At 42.2% G+C, this 24,363-nt stretch overlaps 1 protein-coding gene across 1 annotated transcript in view; it reads left to right on the top strand.

Moving 5' to 3' along the window:
- Nucleotides 1-24,363, top strand: part of LOC126541962 (protein polybromo-1-like) — a 41,972-nt gene that overhangs the window by 12,588 nt on the left and 5,021 nt on the right. Inside the window, exons 4-5 of the mRNA XM_055077035.1 lie at nt 13,109-13,276; nt 23,645-23,736. Of these exons, the coding sequence (XP_054933010.1) occupies nt 13,109-13,276; nt 23,645-23,736 (260 nt within the window). The remainder of the gene's footprint in view (nt 1-13,108; nt 13,277-23,644; nt 23,737-24,363) is intronic.

Here is a 24,363-nt window from a genome sequence, read left to right as displayed (position 1 = left end):
CTTGGTCTCATTTGAAAGAGGCGACTTTTCCCTTCAAATTCCCGCCAGAACGGGCCCCATTCAGCCATTGGCCACTTATAAAATGCGCAGCAAAGAAAGGTACTAGAACGCCCTCCTATTCGTCACTCGGTGCACGTGACTTGAGCTTGCCTCCCGATTGGCGGAACTGCATGGCCATCGTCTGCTCCGCGCTTGGAGCCGCGTACTGAGGTGCGCCATCTTGCCCCAGTGCCAACGCGATATCTGAAACGGAACGCAAATTTCGAACGCGGCACAAGTTTGCTGCGCAAAAAGTGGGACGGACACTCATCGAAAACTTCAAAAAACGCTGCTCAACACTGCGAAACGCTCAGGAAACGCTCAGGACGCCACAACCTCAGCGACCGATGCCGAAATCGTCGATGCAGCAACGGCAGGCCTAACGACCGCATCGGCTGCTGCGGATACTGTGACAAGTCCGCCTGCCGTTGACCCTTCGACCCAGCGCTCGCGTACGGCAAGATACGATCTACCGGCAACCCTCCAAGCGGGAGGAGGAGGAAGCGAAAGCCAAAGCAAAGCTATCGGAGTTGTATTCCGCTCCAGCGACGGAGAGGAAACGCGAGTGTGGGTGACAGTACCGACGATGCACTTCGCCCGCCTGATGGGACGACGTTTACGATTGTGGATTTGAGTGCCGTGAACACTTTATTAACATTTGCGAACTGCAACATCTGCAGTAGTGCCTTATAAATCGTCCGAGACGAGCGGGAATACGGACTCGCTGTGAAGCTGCGTTTTATGTGCGCAAATTGTGGAGAGATTGCGTCGGTGTGGAGCTCGCCGCGCGTTCACAGTGCTGAACGAATGAAACCCTTTGCTGTGAACGGTTTGGCTACGCGTGCCATGCAGGCAACGGAGAACCGACAGACCGCGCTCAATGACGTTTGTCTCGTTGATGGGCATCAGCCGTCGGGCTCTTCACACGAAAACGTGCCAGAGCTACGTGAAGGCGAAGTTGACGCCAGCGGCCGATCGCGCGGCGCGTAATCTGACGAGCGACTGCGCGCGGTCGGTTCGCGAACTTTACGCCGAACTGAACGTGGATCATACTGGGAACATCGTTGTGTGCAAGGGCAAGGGCCTCAAAGAACATAATGAAAAAACTATGTCTAAATCCAAGCGAGCAAAGTCGCGCCCTCATGGCCGAGAAAGATAGGCGTCAAATGACAGCATCAGCCAAAAAATGCAAAACATCAGAAAATTTGCGCCAGTCCCTCAAAAAGTGGCACACCGGGGCTGGGAGTCAGCAGGACTACATGCCTGGTGCCTACTGAGCTGTTACAGCTGTAAATTTGTAAATAAAGTAGGGTTTTGCACGTTTTCTCACTTTTTTTAAAACATGTTTTTGGGTCACTTCACTAGACTGTCGAAGTGATATCTCATGATCTAGAACAGCTAGAGCACTAATTCTTTCTTTAGCAGAAAGCCTAATCTACATATTACAAAGTGCTGAGAGCAGAATTTCAAATTTGTGCGTATGTATATTTCCATTTTATGAATTTTCTTTTGGTGTGGTAGCCTTAGGTCAAGGAAAGAATTTTGAACACCTGCAGAATGGCTAATTAAAATTTCATTTGAAAACTTTTTGCAGCATTGCAGTTATTGCACATTATAGTATCTAGCTATGCAATAATATTCACTTTCTGCTGAGCAGTTTTTTTTCCATTGTCTCCGGAAACAATAGAGTGGCAGCACCGTCAATCTCCTGAACTAATGAACCTACAAGAAAGAATATTGCATATTTGAAATCAGCACGAAAAACTAAGTAAGCTTGTATATTTTCATCAGATTTGGCCATAAGATGCAGGTAATAATCTCCACAACCCATGTCCCCCCTTAAAAATTGGCAAAAATCGAAAATGTTCAAAAAACTAAACTATCAAGTTTACAGCTATAACTCAACAACAAAAAATGATAATACAATTCTGGGAATTGCATATAATAGTACATCTAAAGCGGACAAAATGGATGTGTTACACATGAATATAAAAAAAAATTAATAATATGGAAATACAGCTTTTGCCGAACCCTTGTAACCAACGCAACAAATTCACGTAGGATGTAAAATGACGTACAGAATTTGTCCGCTTTAAAAGATCTAATGGATGCTGTTTACAGAACCACAATATCTATTCTGCATGCAGAGCTATGAATTTGTAAACTTCGTGCTTCTATTTTTTTCAAATGGTCAAATATTTGAAACTCTTTTTAACAAAATTGAAGCCCTAAATTGAAATTCCACTTCCAACAGTCATTAGAATTTAACTTTCTCTTTCAAATGCAACAAATTTCATTCAAATCGGTCCAGGGGTTATCTCCGAAAAACGTTGCGTTTTACATGTATTTGAATAGGCCGCGTCGGAGTTGGGCCTGAGCTAACGCTTCCTCTTAAGCACCACCGTTATGCTGCCGCCGTACCACGCAGAAAAACTAGCTTTACAGTTTGAAAAGAGTTCCGTGACACGATTTAAGGCCTGCAGTGCAGCACATTTTAAAGCACTGGAATCGCTTAGTTTTTTGCAAGCTTTCTACTGAGCTAGACATCCAATGACATTAAAAACAAGATATGCTCACCTTCCCTTGAAACAGAATCGATTAACCTATTGCACATATCAGGCGGAAGACTTACTCGTGAATACTTTTACTTTACTTTTACCAGATCATCTGACTTTCACTATGGCACACAGCAGTAAATCCTAATGTCATCTACGACATTAGGCTATCTGTAATCAACTAAAAAAAGCTAGATTATCCTATGAATCTTTTAAAGCAATTTTTCCAGTCTCTTAACGGAGGCTAGGAAAGGGAAATTTACACCGTCGATCGAAGGCCGTCACCACGAAGTGGAGACAGTTTTGGCCGACTTTGTTCAGATGCAGAGAGCAGCTGCCCTTCCAGTGACAACAGAAGTGCTCCAAGCAAAAGCTAGGGAACTTTCGAGGGAGCGAGGCCTAACGCCAAAGGATTTCAAAGTCAGCCGGGGCTGTCTTAAGAAATTCATGAAGCGCTTTGGCTTCAGCCTCCAACGTCGCACTTCAATCACCCAGAAGCTGCCAAGCGATTTCGAAGAAAAGCTAATAGCTTTTCAGCGCTACGTGCTGCGAAAGAGAGAAGCGGCAGGCTACAACTTTGGGCAAATCGGCAACGCCGACCAGACGGCTGTGTATTTTGATATAGTGCACTGTTTGAAGGTGACGGTGACAAGGAACACAGCGACGAGTCTAGCAGCGACGACGATGTTGAATGAGCTGTGCACATTCAGATTCAATAAATGCTGTTAGCGTTTTGTGAACGCTGTCCTCGCTTTTTTTGTTCAGCCTACATTCGAGGTAATATATATTTTTTTTGTTGGCTTCGGACCTTAGGGGGTCGGGTTAGAATCAGGGTCGGCCTAGATTCTAGTAAATACGGTAATTTTTTTTGTGCATTTGTCTGTGCTCTTAATTTTGTGTTCTGCTTGGCGCCTTCGACACCACGATAAATTCGGAAACATACTTTGGCACAGTATGCTCGATTGGAGAAACGTTATCAGGTTGCTATGCACACAACTACAGCACTGCATCACATTGTTACACTGCCAATTTTACAGTAAGGTGTCCTGGAAAATGCAATAATGGAGATAATCTTGCATTGTGAAAAAGCATGCAGACTAAAATAGCAGCTTATTCTGGCTGTTTTAGCGCTGTACATGCCCTTTCCCTGTGGCCTTCTGATTGACAACCTGCTTGAGTGAATGCCTTCTTGGGGTTTCGCCAGTGTAAGCACTAACAGAACATAGATCTTAAATTGCAATGTGGCGATGCAGGGTATGTCACATTACTGGTGAGTACTTCACCTTCAACTCACAAAGCGCTAATGCCTGTAACCTCTATAGGGACGCTGCTATCATATTAGATCACAGACATGCATGATTTCTTGCCTCAACACATGGTTTCACCTGTGGTCACCAGCGCTGAACATATCAGAAAGCCAGGTTTTTGGTATTGGAATTTCAGGCCATCCCATGCAAGCTGTCAGCTATCATACCTAAGCTACGTACAGTGTGGATGTTTTCACAGACTCTTTAGCAGTCATTCAAGAGTTTAAAAGGGCAGTGGAAGTCCACAATGAAGTACCCACACCACAATGAAGTACCCACCCAATAAAGATGCCTGTGTCGAAGAGCATTGGATTAGAGGCCATGCAGGGAGCTCCTACGACACGGCTGCTGACCAACAGGGGTACACACAACTGATTACCCCTCCTCCTACTCATCACTAATAAAATTCCCTCCTACAGGACGCACACTTTTGTACCACCGTGTGTCTACCCCCTCCCCTGTCACTTCACTGGTGCGGAAGAAGTTGCTGGTATGGGGCTGCAGGCCCGTGTGGCCCTTACAGCGGTTGTGACCTGTACTTGAAAACGACCATTTCTGTCCCTTTCCAGCGATGGGAACTGATGTATGCTACCTAATATGGGCCTTACTTGGTTAGGTTGATTGCTGGGAACACAATAATAGATACCACGAAACACTTTTATTGCAATAGCAATTGTATGGACACTCCAGGTTCATTTCTGCCGTCGCCGTGAGGTTTCGTATAAAATCCAAGGGTGATAAAATCCTCGCCGCGTGCCGTATGCTGCATGTGCAAGTGAAAGCATGCGATGGTGAGCTGGTGATCGTGGCTCAGTCTCACACATGCAAGGCTAAGGGGGGGAAGCGGGAAGGAAGTGTGCCATATCCCGTCACACGTGAGGCTCCGAGGGGAAGATAGGGAGGGGGGGTGCATTCTACTCTGGGTGGCCGCATGCGCCTGCCCGGGCCGCTGTATCTTGAATGCCATCTGTGACGGGGACACAGTTTTCCACGCACTGTGTTTCTGTGGCTTAGTCTGCGTTGTGGGGGACGCAGCATGAAGGTCAATTTGCTCACTGCGGCTGCCGTGCTTCCTTACTCCAGCTTTCCGACAGGGAGTTTTTGCGGTCATCAAGTGAGATGTGTTCATATTTGCTTGTGTTCACATGACACCATGCTTGTTAATTTAGTTAGTATGCCTACGTTTACAATTTTATATGGCCAATAAAACTAATATCCTTACTTCGTATAGCTGTCCACTAATTTGCTATCGCAATTGATGCTACGCCTTTCAGGCAAAACTGCTACTCTATTTCAGTTCATACACACCACAGGTCTCTGCAGAATACATACAGAACCATTGTGCCAAGTGGCAAGCCTTGAATGAAGTTAAAGAAAAAGTTTGAGCTCGACTTTCTTTAGTATGTCAGTAATTAATGCTCATGGAGCTTGGCAATAGGCGGCGTTTTGAGGTGCTAAATCACAGAAATTAGGGGGAAATAATATATGTGAGACTGACTACACTGCATCAGTCTGCTCTGTGAAGAGGACCTGTAGTTATATTGTCACGTTATCATGATGGCAAAAAAACCAAACACTTGACAAAACGATACAGTGATGATCCAGTGAAATGTGGTCACCTTCAAAAAGCAAAACAAAATAAGCGGGTAATATCACATGCTAGTCGAGTGATGGCAGAGTGTTTGAACATGGGAGAACCTGTGACCGTTATCACTCTTGAATGGACCACTCAACAAATGCTAAAGGTGAGAACTATGAACTTGACATTCACTTTGGTTAAGAAAAGGTGAGCCTATTGTTAAGTATATGGGGCAAAGTTATGGACGCCCTCTAGAGGTGTGTTGTAAGGGTAAATAATGTGTAGTGTTTTATTTATGTAGCATCTTTTTGCGTGTTGGTTTTCATTCGTAGACAGAACTTCTTGCTATTATCTTTTAGTATACTATTACTATTATTATTTTTTCGTTGCCTCTCAATTATTAAGATAAAGGTTCGTGCATTTGTTTGTTTGTTGCGTGTGTTATCTACAAAGTTTCCAGCTTTTCTTTTTTCAGCCACTGTATTATTTAGACGAAGGCATACCATTTTTTTGTGTGTGCTTATCTTGTGCTATATTTATGCTACATACTCGCATGTTATAAAATTATGTTATTAAAGCAAGATTCCTGACCATAGTTCTTTGCATGTCCTCTGTCCCTTGAATGCTGATCTATTTCATCTAATAGCAACATATACCAATGTTGAGCTTAAGTGACCAAGCAACGTACATTGTGGAAATATTGTTTGGGTCAGATTGGAGGGACGTGGTACTCTGTTAGAAATTTCTCTGTCGAAGGTACAGCTTTTGGCAAGTGTTTTGCCAGATGGTATGCAATCCAGCAAGTCAATTGCAGGAGCAGGGGCTTAGCAGCCAAACATGCAGAAAGCCTGATCTCATTATTCACATTATTTTGATATTGACACGGTCTAAATTTGCCATATTCAGAAGCGTTAATCTAGGGGCACTAAGTCAAGAGCCTTAGGCAGAAACCTAATCTTAACATTCTAAAGTTAAGCTCTACGATGTTTGCAATTTTCCTATTCTAGGTAATAAAGGCATGGTAACAACACACCATCGCCCACGGTGCATAAAGCCTTGCCTTATCAAGTGTTTCATGCCTTTGTGCTAGAGCTAGTGTCTTATGGTCTCTTTATTGATGTATTGTTCAAGTTTTGCCAAGACAACATATTTTAATGTCGATATTTAATATCTGCTGGAGAATGGAGCAGAAAATGAGATCGCAGTGAGAATCTGGCCTCGTTCCTTATATGTGAAAAGCAGTGCATGCACTAGCTTAATAGTTTAGTTGATTTTTGCTTTTACTGCCACTCTTACCGCTTATTGATTGTAAAGACTGAATTGTTTTGCAATATATTAGTGAATGCCAAAGATTTTAAACTTATATATTGGGTTACTGGAACATATTCACCTAAAAAGTGCAGTTCATTGGACCAGACAGCAACAAAAAAAAAAAAAAAAAGAAAAAGAGAGAGAGAGAAGAAGTAGTGGCAGTTTCTTAATATTTTCGGGCAAGTTTGGAGTGTGGGAAAGGTTGTTACAAAATTTGATTTAATTGATATGATCTAATCAAGGTGCTGTCAAGCATGCAAAATTCCAGCTAAAGAAATATAATCTTCCACCTCTGCATGCCTATATGTTCTCTAGATTGCTCCTCATGTCTTCATTCTGTGCCCGTTTTCCCATTTCTAACAAAGCATTCAGTTTTGTGCCATCACATTCCTTATATGTACCTGGCCCTCTTTCTTTTGTTTTCTTGAAGACGAAACTTTAATTGTTTGATAAAATTGCAAATAACCTGATACAATGCAATAGTATGCACCTTTTGGATAGCTGATTAGCCACATTGAAGAATGCTGATTGCCCTGCATTCAGTCATTAAAACACTGTGAATTCTCAGCGTTGCTTAAGGTGTCCACTTTACAAGAATCATTTGTATGCTCGAACCCAATTGAAAGGTTGTGCACATGCTTTTTGTGGGCCATAAGAAGCTCAAGCTTCATGTGGAAACAGCCATAATTGGACAGCCACAATTATCTCCTCATTGCCTGTAGTACTGGTCCAAGTTGGAAGCCCCTAGAACCAATAAAAATGCACTTTTAATTCCGGAAAATGTACTCCTCGAAAGTCAAGTGCAAAATGATCCTGCATTTTCAGTTATGAAAGCTACAGGCAACTGTGCTTTAAAGGGGTGCTGCAGTGCCTTTTTAACACTGTAAGAAGGCACTCACAATCTGTATACAGTGCTGCCACGAACATGCGTGTAAAATACCATTCTGCTGCACGCAGCTGGGAGTGCATAATCTCTCATAATAGCTCACCTGCTTTCTCCTGCGGCTTTCAAGGCCCCCTCTTTTTTGTCGCTGTCAATGATGTCATAGCCAGCGTAACAGCCCATAGATGCCAGCCATTGGGTGATTATACGTAACCATGAATCACTTGAGAAAAAGTTCATCCATGCAGCATACCTTGCAATCTTCTAGCAGACAGGGAAGCGACTTTAGTTAATGCATCCCGCCCATCCTGTTTCTCATGCACCTATGTCAGATGCCAACCTTGAAGGGTTACTGTTTGTGCACCGCGTAACGGAGACAAAAAGAAGAAAGTGGCAATAGGCAGGGTATTGCTATCGGCATAGAGTTTCTCACTAAAACACCTAGAGGTAAATTTGGCACCACCGTCTATGGGAGTTTCCTAAGGGGCGCTGTGCTGTCAAGGGAATGATGGCATATGTGTCTGCGAGGCTTTGTTTTGGCTGGTGTTGTAAGAGGTATTGTCCGAAACATGGATATGGCTACATAAATAATTCATTCTTAAAGTAAAATCTTCATAAAAGGTTTTCATGCACTCATAATAGGACTTCCCATTATGTTTACTCACCTACAATGCATAACTATGCGAAGAAAAGCAAGAACAGACAGTGAACTGTTCCAAAGCATGCGCAAATCGTGTCGTCTGTCATCCAACTTCAGCGGCCCTCTGGTGCTTTTTACATTTTATATACTAATTGTACGTACAACAACAAGTTCTCATAATTAAAGAAAGCTTTTTTTTTGTATAATAATAAAGCTAAAACAGCCTTTTACATGCTGTTTTAATAGGAAATAAATCATTGTGACAGACGGAATGGTACTTGTCTTCAAGGTCTCCTGGCTCTCTGAGAACGGTGCCAATCCGAAGTCACAATATATGGGCATCCCCATGTATACCACAGTGCAGCAGCTCCAGATTTCCCTCTAGATAATATTGTGAGAAACACAATGGCTATCGGCGCCACCCCAGCTGCGAAGTGATGATGTGTTCAGGGGGAATGGGGATAGTAAGCATTGGGCTCTTTAGATGTCTGTTCTTATTAACTCCTTCTCAAAAATTTTCTTGGGGAATATAATAATTCAAAGGAGTTGCACTTATTCCAGTCTGCTTCTCAGGTTGTAAGAAAATTGTGTGGCGAGGCCCCTTTAAATAAGAAGGGCAACGTTTGGTGATGTGCGCTTTGTTCGCAGTTTACCACATTTATTGCAGTCACTGTGCACAGTGAGGCTTACTGGCCAACTGCAACAAAATTTTGAACTGGTTGAACACCTACTATCATATAGTGTGGATACAGAAGAGCTTCTGTGTAAAATTGGTCATTTGAAATATGAGCAGAAGCATCATGCAAAGCTTGAAAAAATTTCAATTTTTGATAGCAAAACTGAAAGAAAATAACACCGCCATTACCACTCACTGATGTGAGTGGTAATTTGGCGCACAACTTAAGACATGTAGCTCCTTGGCATGACCTCCCAAGATAAGATGGTGCCTGCAGTTGCCCTCGGCACTCTGAAAAATCACGGAGGCGGCATGCTGGGACTTATGTCGTAGCAACAATCACCAGGTGCACATACCGTCTGCTTAGATGCTATATACAATTACTATGCTATACAACAACTAAACTATACAATAACCAGACCTGCAGATTTGCCAAGGTTATTTCAGTGGTATAGCACTCATAACAGGTTTAGCCAACATGAAATTTCATTGCAGTTGGCCTTTAATAAGCATGGACAACATGTGCCATTATGTGTATGCATGTGATTATGCATCCACAACAAGTTAACATCTCAACATTGTATGTAACTAATGGCAGTAAGGGCAGTTAACCACACAATACACATTATCATGTGCTCCTTGTGGCTAGTTCCAAGGCAAGGCTAGAGCATGCAGGCTCACTGTGGCCGTGATTGTTGAAAGTGCATGCCTATGATTGCAACAGGTGCAGATCAAACATTACATCCACTCTGGACTGTACATACGCTAAATACAGTTTTGGCGGCCTGAGCTTTGCCTTTACTTTGATTCCCAAGCATCTGATGGATGCACAGAGAGCCATCCAGGCACGTACATTGATATCTGGATAAGTAGATCTCTGCACTACCCACATCCCTGGAAGGAAGACATGCATGACATACACATACTGATTTCGATGCGTGTGCATTGGCACAGATATATAGCCAGGGGCACACACAGTGCTCTATGTTGTTTGGGATTTATTAGGCGCAATGTCAATTTGGATGTGAATCTGATTTGTCATTTTCTTTAGACATCTGCTTATTATATCCTCAGTGCTCCGATGTGGGGCTTGTAGAAGTGCCTCAACCCAGCTTGGCCTCAACTTGCACTTCCATTGTCACAGAATTGGCCTACAAGCTTGTGTGCTTTTCTCACTGTGCATGCCAAAGCTGGAATGTGTAAAACAATCCCTTTAACTGTGCACTCTCTCAAAACTTTGTTCGTGTCAGTCCAATACACCTACATCTCGTTGTTTGAGAAATGCTGAAATTACTGGTCTGTTGCCTGCACAGCTCCTTATCTTGTTCTATCTTCTTTAAATGTAGCAGAATGTAGAAAGGAGGGAAAGGAAAAGGGTTGACAGGTGCTCACCCTGTCAAGCAAAAAAATGTTAGAAGTGGGTAAATAACAACTATTTTAATAGGGATCGAATATAAATAGTAAGTATTGAATATGAAATAGTCAAATGCAGATGGATATACTTACTATAGGAATATTTATTTTTGTTAGGTGCGTGTACCGACAAGTGCAAAAAATACAGCTAACTATCAAGGATAAAGGATCAGCTTTAAACTCAAAATCATTAATTGTCAATAAAAAACTGTACAAATAGCCTCTCAACATCTTTGGAGCCTCATTGCAAACAAGTTTTCTAAAACTTAATGGCTGCTGTATGACTAGCTTTCCAAAAACGCTAAATAGGTAGTCTGCTGACAAAAGATTACAAGTGGGAAAAGAAAAAAGCTGCTGATGGACTTGTGTGCCTTAGACACATGTAAAATAGGCCCGTTGCAAGGAAAACGCCACTGGCTGCAGCCTAAAAGAAAAAAATTGATGCGTGACTAGACTGTCAGCAACACTAAATGACAAGACTACAACCAAAAATCACAGGATGTCATGTATGCTTCTGCCATGATATGATGAGCAAAGGTTGAATTACTCATTTCATTTCTGCTTTGCTTCAAAAATGTTTGTTGTTACTTCACTTCTCATAATTTGCGATAATTTGTTTTGCCAGACGGAGAGCAACAACCGGCTATAACAGTCAGTTGCTAGGGCACGTTGCCGGGCTAGTTGGCTTGGATTCATAATAGATTCGCTGTGTATGTGTCTTCTTATTCTTGGTCTCTGTCATATTGCGCTGCTCCGTGCCTAACAGTCAATTGTTGCAAGATATTTTGTTAGCTTTGTATATTCGAAGATATCAAATAGTTCCTTTTCGAATGCAAATAGTTAATGTCTAATGTTCAATTTGTATTGAAAACTTCGAGTATTGGCCCATTCCTAAAAATGTGCAACCTACTGCAGTTTGCAATCAGTTTGCCTGCTAAAATAGAACTGCATATTCACGTAGATTCAAGTGCCTAGCTCTAGTACTGGTGTTTTACACTCTCTTGGCACCACTTCAAGAACTAAGTGAAATGGATATTCAAATAATGTTTCATGCCTTGCTTTCTGTCCAAACCTCAACAGGGGTGTGCATTTAACTTTTTTAATTATTCTGCTAATAGCAACCCTATGTCCACTCAGATATCCTGTCAGGACTATGATAGTGCCTAAAAGAAAGTGCAATTAAGTGTACAAGCCTGGCAGTCTAGTCTTACCTTGGTAGAGAAAGCTCAAGATTTTTCTTGTGCCATTGTAGAGTACTTTAGTCTAGACAGTAGAATAGTTGACTTCCGTTAATTCAACTTCGGCTAATGTAATTTTTCATTTAACTCAATCCAGACCAACGGTCCCAACCAGCACCCATACATTTCTATGGGCCCAAGGTTTAATTAATTTGGTCCTGAAATCATCTTGACTGGTCAGCATCCACAGGTGTGCCAATGGGGACCCCAATAACAGCACTGCCTATGTCTTGGTGGCATTTGGGGGACAGTGAATGCTTTGAGCACACGTCAATCTCTCACTGAAAATGCCTATTTTCGACCTGCCCGAGGAAGATTTTTAAGCAAGAATGGTAGTTCGCAATGAATGATTACAGTATTTGCTTGATTCTAATATGCAAAATTTTTTCCTGAGTAAATTAATTGGTCCAAAAATTGCCTGCACAGTGTAGTCTGATAGAAAACCAAAACCATGTTTGTGGCATTCGCAACAGCCTACTACCTTCAAAGCCAGCCTAACCAGCCTCATCACCATTGCCATCACAAGATGGCAACAGAACAAGTTGTCATGTAGCATGATGGCAACAATGTGCTGCTTTCAGTCTTTGATTACGAAAGCTCATTCAAAAGATAAGTTATCTTACATGCCATTCTAGTAGCAACGAGTCACATCTTGTGTCTTAATACATTCCAGGAAATGGCGTGTGTTGCAGAACGAACTGACTAATTGGTTAGTCTAGGTATGGGCCACCATTCACATATGAAACTCTTGCAGAGTTGTTTGATAAAAGCATTATTATCAAATACGCAATGGACCACACGAAGCACTACGTGCTGTGGTTCATAAAACAGTAAAGGGCTGTCTGTGAGTGGTGACGACGGACACTAGGAATAAATCAATTTTCGTTCAGCAGAGATAAAGTTTCCTGGTTTCTATATTTGTCTTTTTGCTAAAATACTGGGTGCACATCAGATTTCTACTTTGTTTAGGAGCTCTAATGTTATTTCTGTTTTTGTCTTTTACCATGAACCCATATAAAGTGGATGTGTGTTTGATTTGGGGGGCATGTTAAAATCGGGCAAATAGTGCGAAATTAATCAGGCAACATCTTTTGGCATTTTTTGGCATATTTTGGCATTTTTACTACCTCTTGTTTAATTCAACCTACTGGATAAATTGACCAACTTCAACGGTCTCGTCAGTGTCGAATTAACGGAGGTCAACTATATTATCGTTTTGGACAACATGGATCACAGCAAAAATTCTGCATGCTGAAAAATTAGGTTGTTTATTAGCTTTCACCAAGCTTAAGCATAAGTTCATGTAAAGTAAGCCACTATGCAAGCCCTCCTGCATTTTTCTTATATGCTACAAAAGGGTTTTTACCAGCTCGTGTGGCATCTTGGAAGAAAAAAAAATACAGGCATCCTCCGGAACTTCCCCAGGCTTTGAAAAAGAGACCTGATCCTCTGTCTGGCTGTTTGCAGTTGTACCCGGAGTATTACAAGATAATCACCGACCCGGTGGATTTGAAGATAATAGCGACACGCATCCAGGAGGGCACTTACACCTCGTTGGCTGAACTGGAACGCGACCTGATGCTTCTCGTCAAGAATGCTAGAACTTTCAACGAGCCTGGCTCGCTAATATACAAGGTGCGCGGGCCTCTCTTGCTTGCTCTCACTGCGGGAAACTTTCGTGCATTTCACCTAAAAACAAACAAACAAAAAACATGGAAAAAAAAGAATGGCATGCCTCTTTCTGCCTCTTTTTCCAATTTTACTCCATTTCATGAATTGACGCATGGACCCTGTTGTGGATGAGAATGGTTGTAGAGATGGTATTTTTTTGCATGTCGTGTGTTTGGGCATGAAGAAGGGAATGGCTGTTTTGAAAATTGTTACTCTGACCCTGTGACTTTTGCACCATTGTATGCTGATACTATGTAGACGGCATGGGGTGTCTCCAATTAACAACATGCATTGTGACTAGCATATTTCATCTTGCGTGTGTTTCTCTCTTCTTCTGGATTTTACATCTGACTCACGTAAGATACATAAATATATACAGCAGCAAGTCGGAGCAAAATATAAACTGAATGAGTACTAATGAAGAGAGGGGCAGGTTGCAACATGCAGTTACACTTGGGGATTATGTCAATGTGAACCAACATCAAATGCCATCAAAACACAGATAAGGCATGACAGGAGCTAGCTTTTTGATCTTCCAGCAGTTTTGCGGCTGTTTCATATTGTGCAAGAATGTGGCACGTTCTGTTCGAAACCTTCAATGTTTGGTTGTACATACAGCGTTCAACTTTGGGTGATGCCTTTTTGTTGTTCAGATATTTTTATTCCTGGCAGTAAGGCAGCAAGGAAACCTTGAGAGTTCAGTTAGCATGACATGAATCTGCTAGTATCACTGAGCCGTCATTGGGTTGTCTTGAGGTTGCCGGAGACAAGAGCCTGATTATAAATGCAGTGCACCCTCTGCTGAAGCGACTGGTGAAGCAGCAGCTGCTGCTGATAAATGAGTTGCTGTTGCTGAATGAGCAGTTAGTAAAGTGCTGATGCCCTTTCAATAAGCATTGTAACAATAGTAACAAACAAAACAAACAAAATGAGGATTAGAGGGGCTAAAATAATGGTTATATGGTAAGATGTGGCCGCCACGTCAAAACAAAAGGCACCTACATGCCTGAATAGGCTATCACTGCCTGTAGCATATCATTTTTGTCTGTATGAAAGCCCTTGTAATTTTTTTTTTTTTGACTTGAAATTATTTGTTGAACATGCCAATTGGTGGGCGCACACATCCGCTATTTCTTCTAAGCATTTTTTTGATGTGTGATCAGTTATGTGCTAACGTTTGAGTGACCTCTGGAATGTCCCCTTGCAAGCTGCAATATATTGTAATACAGCCACTCGTGTTGTTTCTTGAGCAGCATTCATAACCATGGATAGGTGTTTTGATTTGCTTTTGTGACGTCCACCTAAAATCTGGCTTGCAGTTCTTTGTTTCCTGTATCAGTAAGTTTCATTCCAAGCTTTTTATTACTGTGAAAACTTTTGTGTGTTAAGGCTTCTGCTCTTGTGTGTGTATATGTCATGTTTCATTTTGAAAACTTTCGCCACCACTCAGAATATTCTGTCCAGGTATTTATCCATCTGCGGCCACTGTAAGGTCCTTCAGAAGTTCTATGGAAAATGTGGCTGATGCGTTAGGATGTGCACCACAAAATGAAACCTTAGCTTACAGCTTTGCGAAAGCCAGAACCTTTAACTCTTCAGACATTCTTAGTTGCGCAATGACATAGAGACTATGACAGTGTTGATGCTGTGAGTAAAGTCCGTAACTGTTTTCTTGAGCTTTTCAGTTACCACTTTCATGATTGCTGGAACAAAGGTTAGGGCGCCCTTTTCTGATTACCCATTTTCGTACGGCTGCGCTGAGCTGCAGCCCCAACTGTGAAATAAAATTGAGAATAGTGTAGTGGGTGTCTTGCCGTTGTGCAAGTCGCACCTGTAAGTTTTGGTGGTGAAAAAAAAGCCATCTTTCTGTGTAAGAACACCAAACCTAGCTTAGCAATGGTAAAATGTAGCCATAACCATATGTCAGTGCATTTTGTACTCGCCAGTGTTGGTCGCTTCAAACTGCTATCAACTCTCGTTATAATGTGTCATAATACAGTAAAACCTCAGTTATGCAACTCTCAAGGGGCCGCATGAAACATTTGTGTTACCCAAAATTCATATCACCAAAACAAAAATGAAATCGGCATGTGAAAGAGCCATAAACTCATTTTTAGAAATTTTTTCACGATTGAAAAGGTCCCAGATGTCATTCTGGGTTTTCTTCTTCGCCAGGTCAACTAGCAGCTAATTCTGAAGGTTGTATGTAAGCTTTAAAAAAACCCCGGCTTTGCAAAGATGTTGGATACAGCACAGAACGCGAGCCTCACCAGCGGCGAAATGTAAGAGAGACTGCCAGTTCCAAACCGTTTCCACTCCGTACAGTACACGCAGTTGCTGCTTTGTTATCGGCTGCCTTCTGCCGGCCTCCCCCTGTGCACCAGGCTACAGTGTACTAGAATAGGGCAGTGGAATGACTGCACTCCTTGGGCGACTATCGCAGTGGCGAAAGTAGCGGTGGCGCTGTGATCGGCGACTATGGAAGGCGCGCATGGAAGCTTATGCAGCATGTTCACTCTAAACGCTACTTCTGCAACTTCTTTCATTCATTCGCACCAAGGACGTGCCCTTTCAGTTGAACTAACTTTTCTTGCATCTGAAATTTACTGTTTCTCTATTTTAGCCAAAACTGCGATGCACCGATGCTTTCTTGTGCCGATGGGAAAGGACGGGGGCATGCCGTGCGCATTTCAGCAGTTAATATTTACTGGTATGGCATTAAAAATTTGCACAATGGACAGATCAGACGAAAAAAAAAGAAAACACTGTTACAGGTAATCATTGCCTTAGAACTTTAATTGCACACTTCTATGGGATAAGGATGCCAAAAATTCACATACTATTAGAATGCACAACAAACATAAACAAGATGTTGCAAATCAAGACAATGTGCAGAAGTTAACATACACAAATGTACAACACAAATATACAATGATATCAGAAACACATTAAAAGGTTTTCCATGGTATGACAAAATCGAGAATGCAATAGAGGAATGCACAACAGAAATGAACATGTTGCGTGCAGTGCCATGGTTAAATAAGTAGAAATATATGAAAAGTGAAGCCCACTGAATGATTTAAAGAAATTCACAATACAGATGAACAATTGTGCTGTACACACAATACAAACGTTAAGCTGCTTCTATCATTCGGGGATGCTGGCATAAGAGTCAAATTTATGGTTTAACATGCGTTCAAGTCAGCCTGCTTAACTTCAAGTGCTTAGATGACTTCCACTTGGAGGTGTTCGCTTTGTTCAGCTCCTTTACAAAAAAGTGGAGCCTGGTTGTGACATAAAAGTTGACGACAGAGGGTGTCAAGCATTCTGTGTGCATTGTGCAACCAATATACTTAAGGGCCTAGCAGAATGAATCATCTCCAAGATGTCCATTATGCTTTCACTGTGTACCTTATTAGTAGAGAAACAATTTGTGAAAATATCTTCTAGGCATGTAATAAATGAAAAGTTCAACTGAAGGGTACAACAAACCACCTTGATCTTTGAACTGCACAAATGCAGAAGCAGCCAACAAGCGCACTTGCTTAGTTGTGATCACGAGGCGGGCAATGCAATCAGGACATTTGGTTGGCAGTATGCACTTTTTTACCACATAGCCAGAAATGTAATATATTAATTTTGACTCGCTTCTCTTCACATGATACATGTGTTCATCACTTTCTGCTGGCAAAGGTCTAGTCAGAACCTTTGTATTTTCCTCTGTGTGCAACTTCATCATCAGCCTATTTTATGTCCACTGCAGGATGAAGGCCTCTCCCTATGATCTCCAATTACCCCGTCCTGTGCCAACTGATTCCAATTAGTGCCTGTAAATTTCTTAATTTCATCACCCCACCTAGTCTTCTGCTGTCCTCGGCTGCACTTCCCTTCTTTTGGCACCCATTCTGTAATCCTAATAGTCCACCAGTTATCTAACCTACACATTACATGACCTACCCAGCTCCATTTCTTTCTCTTAATGTCAATTAGAATATCAGCTATCCCCGTTTGCTCTCTGATCGACACCACTCTCTTCCTGTCTCTTAACGTTACACCTAACATTCTTCTTTCCATCACTCTTTCCGTGGTACTTAACTTGTTTTCGAGCTTCTTTGTCAGTCTCAAAGTTTCGACCCTACATGTTAGCACTGGTAGAATGCACTGATGGCACACCTTTCTTTTCAGTGATAATGGTAAGCTTCCAGTCAGGATCTGACAATGTCTGCCGTATGTGCTCCAACCCGTTTTTATTCTTCTGTAAATTTCCTTCTCATGATCAGGGTCCTCTGTGGGTAATTGACCTAGGTGAACATACTCCTTCACAGACTTTAGAGGCTGACAGGCGATACTGAACTCTTGATCCCTTGCCTGGCTATTGATCATTATCTTTGTCTTCTGCATATTAATCTTCAACCCCATTCTTACACTCTCTCTGTTAAGGTCCTCAATCATTTGTTGTAACTTGTCCCGACTGTTGTTGAATAGGACAATGCCATCTGCAAACCGAAGGTTGCTGAGATATTCGCCGTTGATCTTTACCCCTAAGCCACCTCAATTTAATAGCCTGAATACTTCTTCCAAGCATGCAGTGAATAACATTGGAGAGATTATCTACGTTATCTATGAAAGCCATATAGAGAGGCTGATTGTACTCAGTGGATTTCTCGATTACCTGATTGATGACATGGATGTGATCCATTGTAGAATATGCCTTCCTGAAGCCAGCCTGTTTCTTTGGTCGACTGAATGAAGTCCAGTGTTGCCCTTATTCTATATAATACTGGAAGTAAGCTAATGGGCCTATAATTTCTCAGTTCTTTAATGTCTCCCTTTTTGTGGATTTGTATGATGTTTGCATTCTTCTAGTTCTCTGGGACCCTTGAAGTTGATAGACAGTTCGTATAAATGGCAACCAGTTTTTCAAGCATTATGTCTCCTCCATCTTTGATTAAATCGACTGTTATTGCATCTTCTCCTTCTAACTTCATCGCTAGTTATAGAAGGAGCCTCTGTAACCTGTTCATTACTGCTTTCGAATGGAGGTATCGTGGCTGCTCTGGGTACTGTACAGGTCAGTATAGAATTCTTCCACTGCTTTTACTATATCTTAGAGATTGCTGATGGTATTACCCTGCTTATCTTTCAGTGCATACATCTTGGTTGGTCCTATGCTAAGTCTCCCTCTCTCTGATTTCATGCTGCATCCATTTTTGACTGCTTCCTCAGTCATTCCCACATTATAATTTTCGAATGTCCCTTATTTTATTCTTGTTAAACAGTTTTGACAGTTCCGCAAATTCTATCTGACTTGATTTGGCCACTTCCATTCTTTGTCGCTTCTTAGTTAGGGCCTTTGTTGCTTGGGAGAGCTTGCCTACTGATTGCCTTCGAGCATTGCCTCCCACTTCAATTGCTGCTTCTGAAGCCAGCCTAGATACAGTTTCATTCATTATATCTATGTCATCTTCATCTTTATGTTCTAAGGCTGCATATTTATTTGCAAGTACCAGCCTGTATTGGTCTGCTTTTACCCTTATTGCATCTAGGTTGGCTTGTTCCTTCTTGACCAATTTTACTCTTCCTCTCTTCAAATTGAGGTAAATCCTAATCCTCACTAACCTATGATCACTGCACTTTGCCCTACCTAACACTTCTACATCCTGCATCCTACTTCTACTTTTCTCATTGCTAATTCAACATCTTCATAAAACGGATCAATTTCATCATCATCATGACTGGAGGTTGGAGTGTAGGCATGTGTTACCTTTAATCTATACCTCTTATTAAGTTTTATTACAGCTACTGCTACCCTCTTATTAACGCTGTAGAATTCGTCAATGTTGCCCGTTGTGTCCTTATAGATTAAGAATCCTACCCCGTATTGCTTCTTATCTGGAAGACCTCTATAGCAGAGGACATGTCCATTATTCAGCACTGTACAAGCTTCACCAGTTCTTCTAATCTCACTAAGGCCGATGATATCCCAAACAATGCCTGATAGTTTCTCAAAGAGTCCTGCTAAGCTAGCTTCACTCGTGAGAGTTCGGGTGTTGAATGTTGCCAGGGTCAGTTTTCATTGGCAGCCTTTCCAGGTCCAGAGATTCTTAGCACCCTTTTCTGCATTACATGCCTTGGTCAGGTGCTCCACAGCTGCTCAGGACTGAGGGCCATTGGTTGATCGAATGAGTCAACGCTGTCTCCAAAAACTTTCCGTTAGAGGTATCCTTAGAGCTGCCCGCGACGCTTCATGCCAAGTTGTAAAAAAGAAAGGTAATGAACAGACAGTAAAAACTGCTGTGACATTAAATGACTCTTGCAGCCCGACAAGAGTCTCACTATATACCAAAAAAGTTCTCAGCTTTATCTTGGCTAAGCCTTCAAGCTAGCAAATATTTGAATTTGACCTTTTTTTTTATGTAGTCAAGAAGCTCGGGCGTACTTGTGAGTGTTTTCCTTAATCCTTCTGCTGTTTAGTCACTGAGAAAATGCCTCGTCAGTGTGATGTTCCCATGTGTTCAGAAATTCAAGCATATCTTGGATTTTTTGTGCACTGGTAGAATTGGATGTCAGAGCTTCTGCTGGATACCTAGATGTCATTACAGCAATCAGTGACGTCATTCTTGGAAAGAACATTGCAGTAGCTTCTATGCAGCTACAGTTTCTCTCTAGTTGTGTTCGATAAAGAAAGAATGCTTGAAGAGATGCCTTTCCAAAGAGCTGAAAAGCATGAACCACTCTCATTTTCTTTTTTCCAAATTTTACTTGGGTCAGCGTTGCTTACCAATGATGTTGCTTCAGCAAAGGATAAGCATTGCTGACCCATTGCTGAAGCAAGGAGTCAGCGTTTATACACGATCGGTTTCACAAAACACGCACAAAATAAAAGAATATGCAGCTGAAACAGCTTGCCTAAGCCAAATCTCGCGCGTGTGTTGTTAAGGGGCATAGTGCAGTCAGTAACTACAATGGCGCTGCTACGTTCACCACCTACCATTACCACTTTGTCAAGGCACAGCCTGTGATGGTCACTTCACTGCCCTGTTCTGGTACACTGTAAACAGGTGCACAGTCTGCCAGCCGACCTGCCTTGGTGTGCTCGGCGCAGCCTCCTAGACACTTTGCTACCAACAGTAGTGGCCTTCGCCGCTCACTATTCGCTGGACTGTTTGCACTCCGTACTGTGCGTGCAGTTGGCACTGTGGTATTGGCTGCCTTCTGCCGGCCTCCACCCACGCTGCTAGCGTGGAAATGGTCCATTTGCCGAACCGCCTCGACGTGCTTGGCGCAGCCTCCTCACCACTCTGCTGCCGGCAGTTGCGACCGTGCGGCTCTGTCATTTGTACCGCGCAAACCGGCTCGGGGGAGCGTTCGGGACATCCAAAATATAGCTCATAGTATGCAGCATGCTTCAGCCAGGGAATTATATGAATTTGTATCACCCTGAAATTAGTACCAGCCGTGATCGTATCACGGAGGTCTCACTGTATAATATAGAGTGAGAAAGTTTCGTTTTCATCTAAATTTGTTCTATCCAAAATTAAGGCAGCTGTACGCTGTGAAATGGTGGAACTTCACATATACCTTACTAACCAAAAGGCGATTGTAATAATTCTTAAAATATTGAAATTAAAATAATAAATAATAGGTAAACAGTTTTATGCGGTATTGAACAAACACACGTGGCACGGCATGTCGGTGTCTTTCGTATTTCGTATACTGGATGCCAACAAATGGCAATTTCCCTGCCCTAGAGCACATATACACCCGCACAAATGCAAGAGTGCCCGGCACAATGGCAAAGAGCCGGCCAGCCAGCTCTTTTCCATGTCAGCCCGGGTGGCTGACATGGCAGAGAGCTGGCTGGCCTGCTGCCATGGCTGCCACTGCCACAATAACACAAACATTGCCTACAGTTTGACGCAAGACAGTGGTCGGTAGAATAAACTGATCTCTTAATTTGATCTTTTGTGACATGTGAAGACTACTGTTCACACCTGTAGCACAAACAGGAGCTACAGTACAAGGCAAGTTCAACTCGGAGCCGCATCCGGAGGCCACGAGCGGCAGTACATCTGTTTTTTTGGTGCAAATTGATGCAATGAGAAATAAGCCTTTTCTAAGACGATGCACTTTGCATTCGTCGGCGAGGGTTTTGCAATGGCTTCAAAGCAAAGCTGGTTAGGCCTAGCTGCATCCTCAGCAGTTGACTAAAGCGGCAGCAGTGGGTTGCGGTAAGTCATCTGCGCGGTCGACCCGAAAACTCTTTATTAGCCAGCAGGGCGATACGCAGCATGTCATTTTGGGAAGCACTCCACTATACTCTGTTTCATATATAGCCGGCAACGCTGCAGAAGAAGCTAGACACGTAGTTCGGCTACAGAAGTCCTACTCCTCACGTTTAGCAATGCTGTCATCCTTGATCGTTGACATTTTGTATGAAATTACTACTTCATTTATTACAACTACAACTAGTGGCACATGTTTACGTCAAATCGCATATTACTTGTGTGCATTTGTGCCGTGGTGTACAGAGACGTTCATAGTTTGCTGAAAATCCTTAGAAAAAGATTTTACGCTTACCGCCACACTGTTCTTGCTCAAGTTTAGTGGAAAGATCACATTTTGGAGTCTACATCGTTCAACATAGCACTTACCACAGTTAATTGCCTGGTCTTTAAGAAGAAAAATTCAAAAGTTGCCTTTGTTTATAGGGATGCAAGCTGATGCCAAGCTGCAGATTGTAGCCAAGCCATTCAGGGAGGTTTGCCACATGTTGCCCACTCCCTTGGAATGCTGTGGAACATGCAGCAACCCTCCCTGAATCGCTGCTTTCTGCAGCAGCAAGCAGGCAGTGGCACGAGTTCATGCTAGCGCCATCTTGGCATCAATTTGCACACTCATAAATGAAGGCAACTTCTCATATTTTGCTTAAAAACGAGGTAGTTAACCATGCCAAGTGTTACATCGAACAACATGGACTCCAAAATGCAATCTTTCTGCATGCGAAATTTTTTTTGCAATGATTTTAAGCATGATATGCATGTCTCATTACTACTGAAGCCATTGTAGCGCAAAGAAACATGGACAAAGAAGAGGACAGGACACCATGGCCGCTAGTAGCGTGCTCTCATCCTCTTTGTCCATGTTTCTTTGTGCTACTATGGCTTCAATGTGTATCCACCAACTTGCTCTAGGAGGAGTGTTACAGCATCTCATTACTATGTTTTGATCGTAAGTGCAAGGGATGCACTGTGGCCACTGGTTGCAGAAACATGTTTCTTCGCTCGTTTGATGGTAAATAGGCTTAGGTCTTGAACGCTTTTCATGTAATAACTACATCATATTTTGTGACGTAAAATTACAAGGCTTAATTTTACATCAAATTAAATGGCGCATACCTAATATCTTTCTTTCATGCATGATGCTCCACTTTTTGGTTGTGAATGCGAACAGTGAGAGAAGTCTCTGTAGTTTACTTAGCCTGACCTGTTATGTATGAAACATAGTATTGCGTGTTCATTGCTCAAGAAAAAGTCAATTTTCATGCATACCGGGGTGGCCAGAAATAGTTGCATGCAATGCACTGCCACACGCACATATTACTGCAACAAAGTATGTTGTATTTGCACCATCCGGACAAAATTTCCCCCAAAATGTGTTTGTTGTAGCCGATAGTCTGTTGTAGCCGGGTCCGTTAGGAGCAGAATTTGTTGCCTAAGTAAACTAGGCAGACCAAACTAAGTGAAAAGAATTGTCTATTATATCCAAAAGTATGTTGTATGCAGATGTGTTGTAATGGGCTTGGTCTGTATTGTAGTATCAGTAGTGCTAGCAGTATCATTATTTCTTTCTTGCATACATACACAAGAAAAGGGACAGAAGCAAAGGCTATGAGTAATTTTATTTTTTAAAGACAAACAGGTCAAAAGACTTATACAGGTTGAAAATATTTCACATTCTTACCCATGCCACAGCCGCACTGCTATTCTTTACGAAGAATGTTGCAAAATGAAAGGTTCATGGTAACCTCACTGCAATCAACCTATGAATTGTAGTTGTCTGCTCTATTGTTTTGTTTATCTCTCTCTCTCTTTATCTCGGTTGTGTAGGCCTTATACAGTTGTTATAAAACATGGCTGCTGCTTCTGAAAGTACCTTTTCCTGCGTGCATTAAGTTAGCAAAACACGAATGCTGGTTCATATTTAGCAGAGGTTGTAAGTGCATGTGGTGTAAAGCAGCCAGCCTCCCTAAGTGCCATGTTTCCTAAAGCACAGCACTGGCAATTTATGATCTCCCTTCTTTCGTATGCGTGTTTTCTTTTTCATTTTCAGGATGCAACTGCAATGAAGAAAGTGATACGAATGAAGAAGGCAGAGATCGACCAGAGGAAAAATGCACCTGGAAAGTGCAGCGAGAGAATACGGTTTGTTGCATTTGTAGCTTCTGCGTCGTTTACAAATGACATCTGCACAGTATTGTCTGTGTTATAAGCTTTTGTCCTATCTGCTTTCTCAATGAACTCTTGAACTCTTTTCAACTTCCCATACAACCTTTTTGCTGAAGTTAGCTCATATGACAAGAAGCATGAGAACATTTTTTTTTATCTTGCTTTTAGACCAGAGTGTTGGAGCCTGTGTGTAGCAGATGTGCATAGGCATGGTATTTAGCGTACATTTCCACATGCAGTCTTGGTAAAAATTCATGTTTCAGTGCTTTACATGTGCACAGAGTTTACATTTAGAGCGTGCAGTGTAAGGCACATGGCTTCTGCTGTGGGCCACTGATCTTCAGTTGTGGCGCTCAGTAAGCACACTCGGATGTCTCTGATGTTGAGGCGTTGTGTGCAGCAATCTACCATAAGCACCTGTACATGTGCAGTAGGTGATGCAAGGTATCTTATTTTATTTAAATGTATGCAAGTCATGCTAAGAATAGTCTTATGCATTGCTTTCTGGCTATGGTGCCAATAGTAATGACTGTGTGCACTAGAAGCACATTTAATTGGATACCAGGGACGATAGTCACCTTAATGTATTGGTTCTCAGCTTTA

The sequence above is a fragment of the Dermacentor andersoni genome, chromosome 2, assembly GCF_023375885.2.
Source record: "Dermacentor andersoni chromosome 2, qqDerAnde1_hic_scaffold, whole genome shotgun sequence".
In the NCBI taxonomy this organism is placed as follows: domain Eukaryota; kingdom Metazoa; phylum Arthropoda; class Arachnida; order Ixodida; family Ixodidae; genus Dermacentor; species Dermacentor andersoni.
This window is presented reverse-complemented; position numbering and strand designations above follow the sequence as displayed.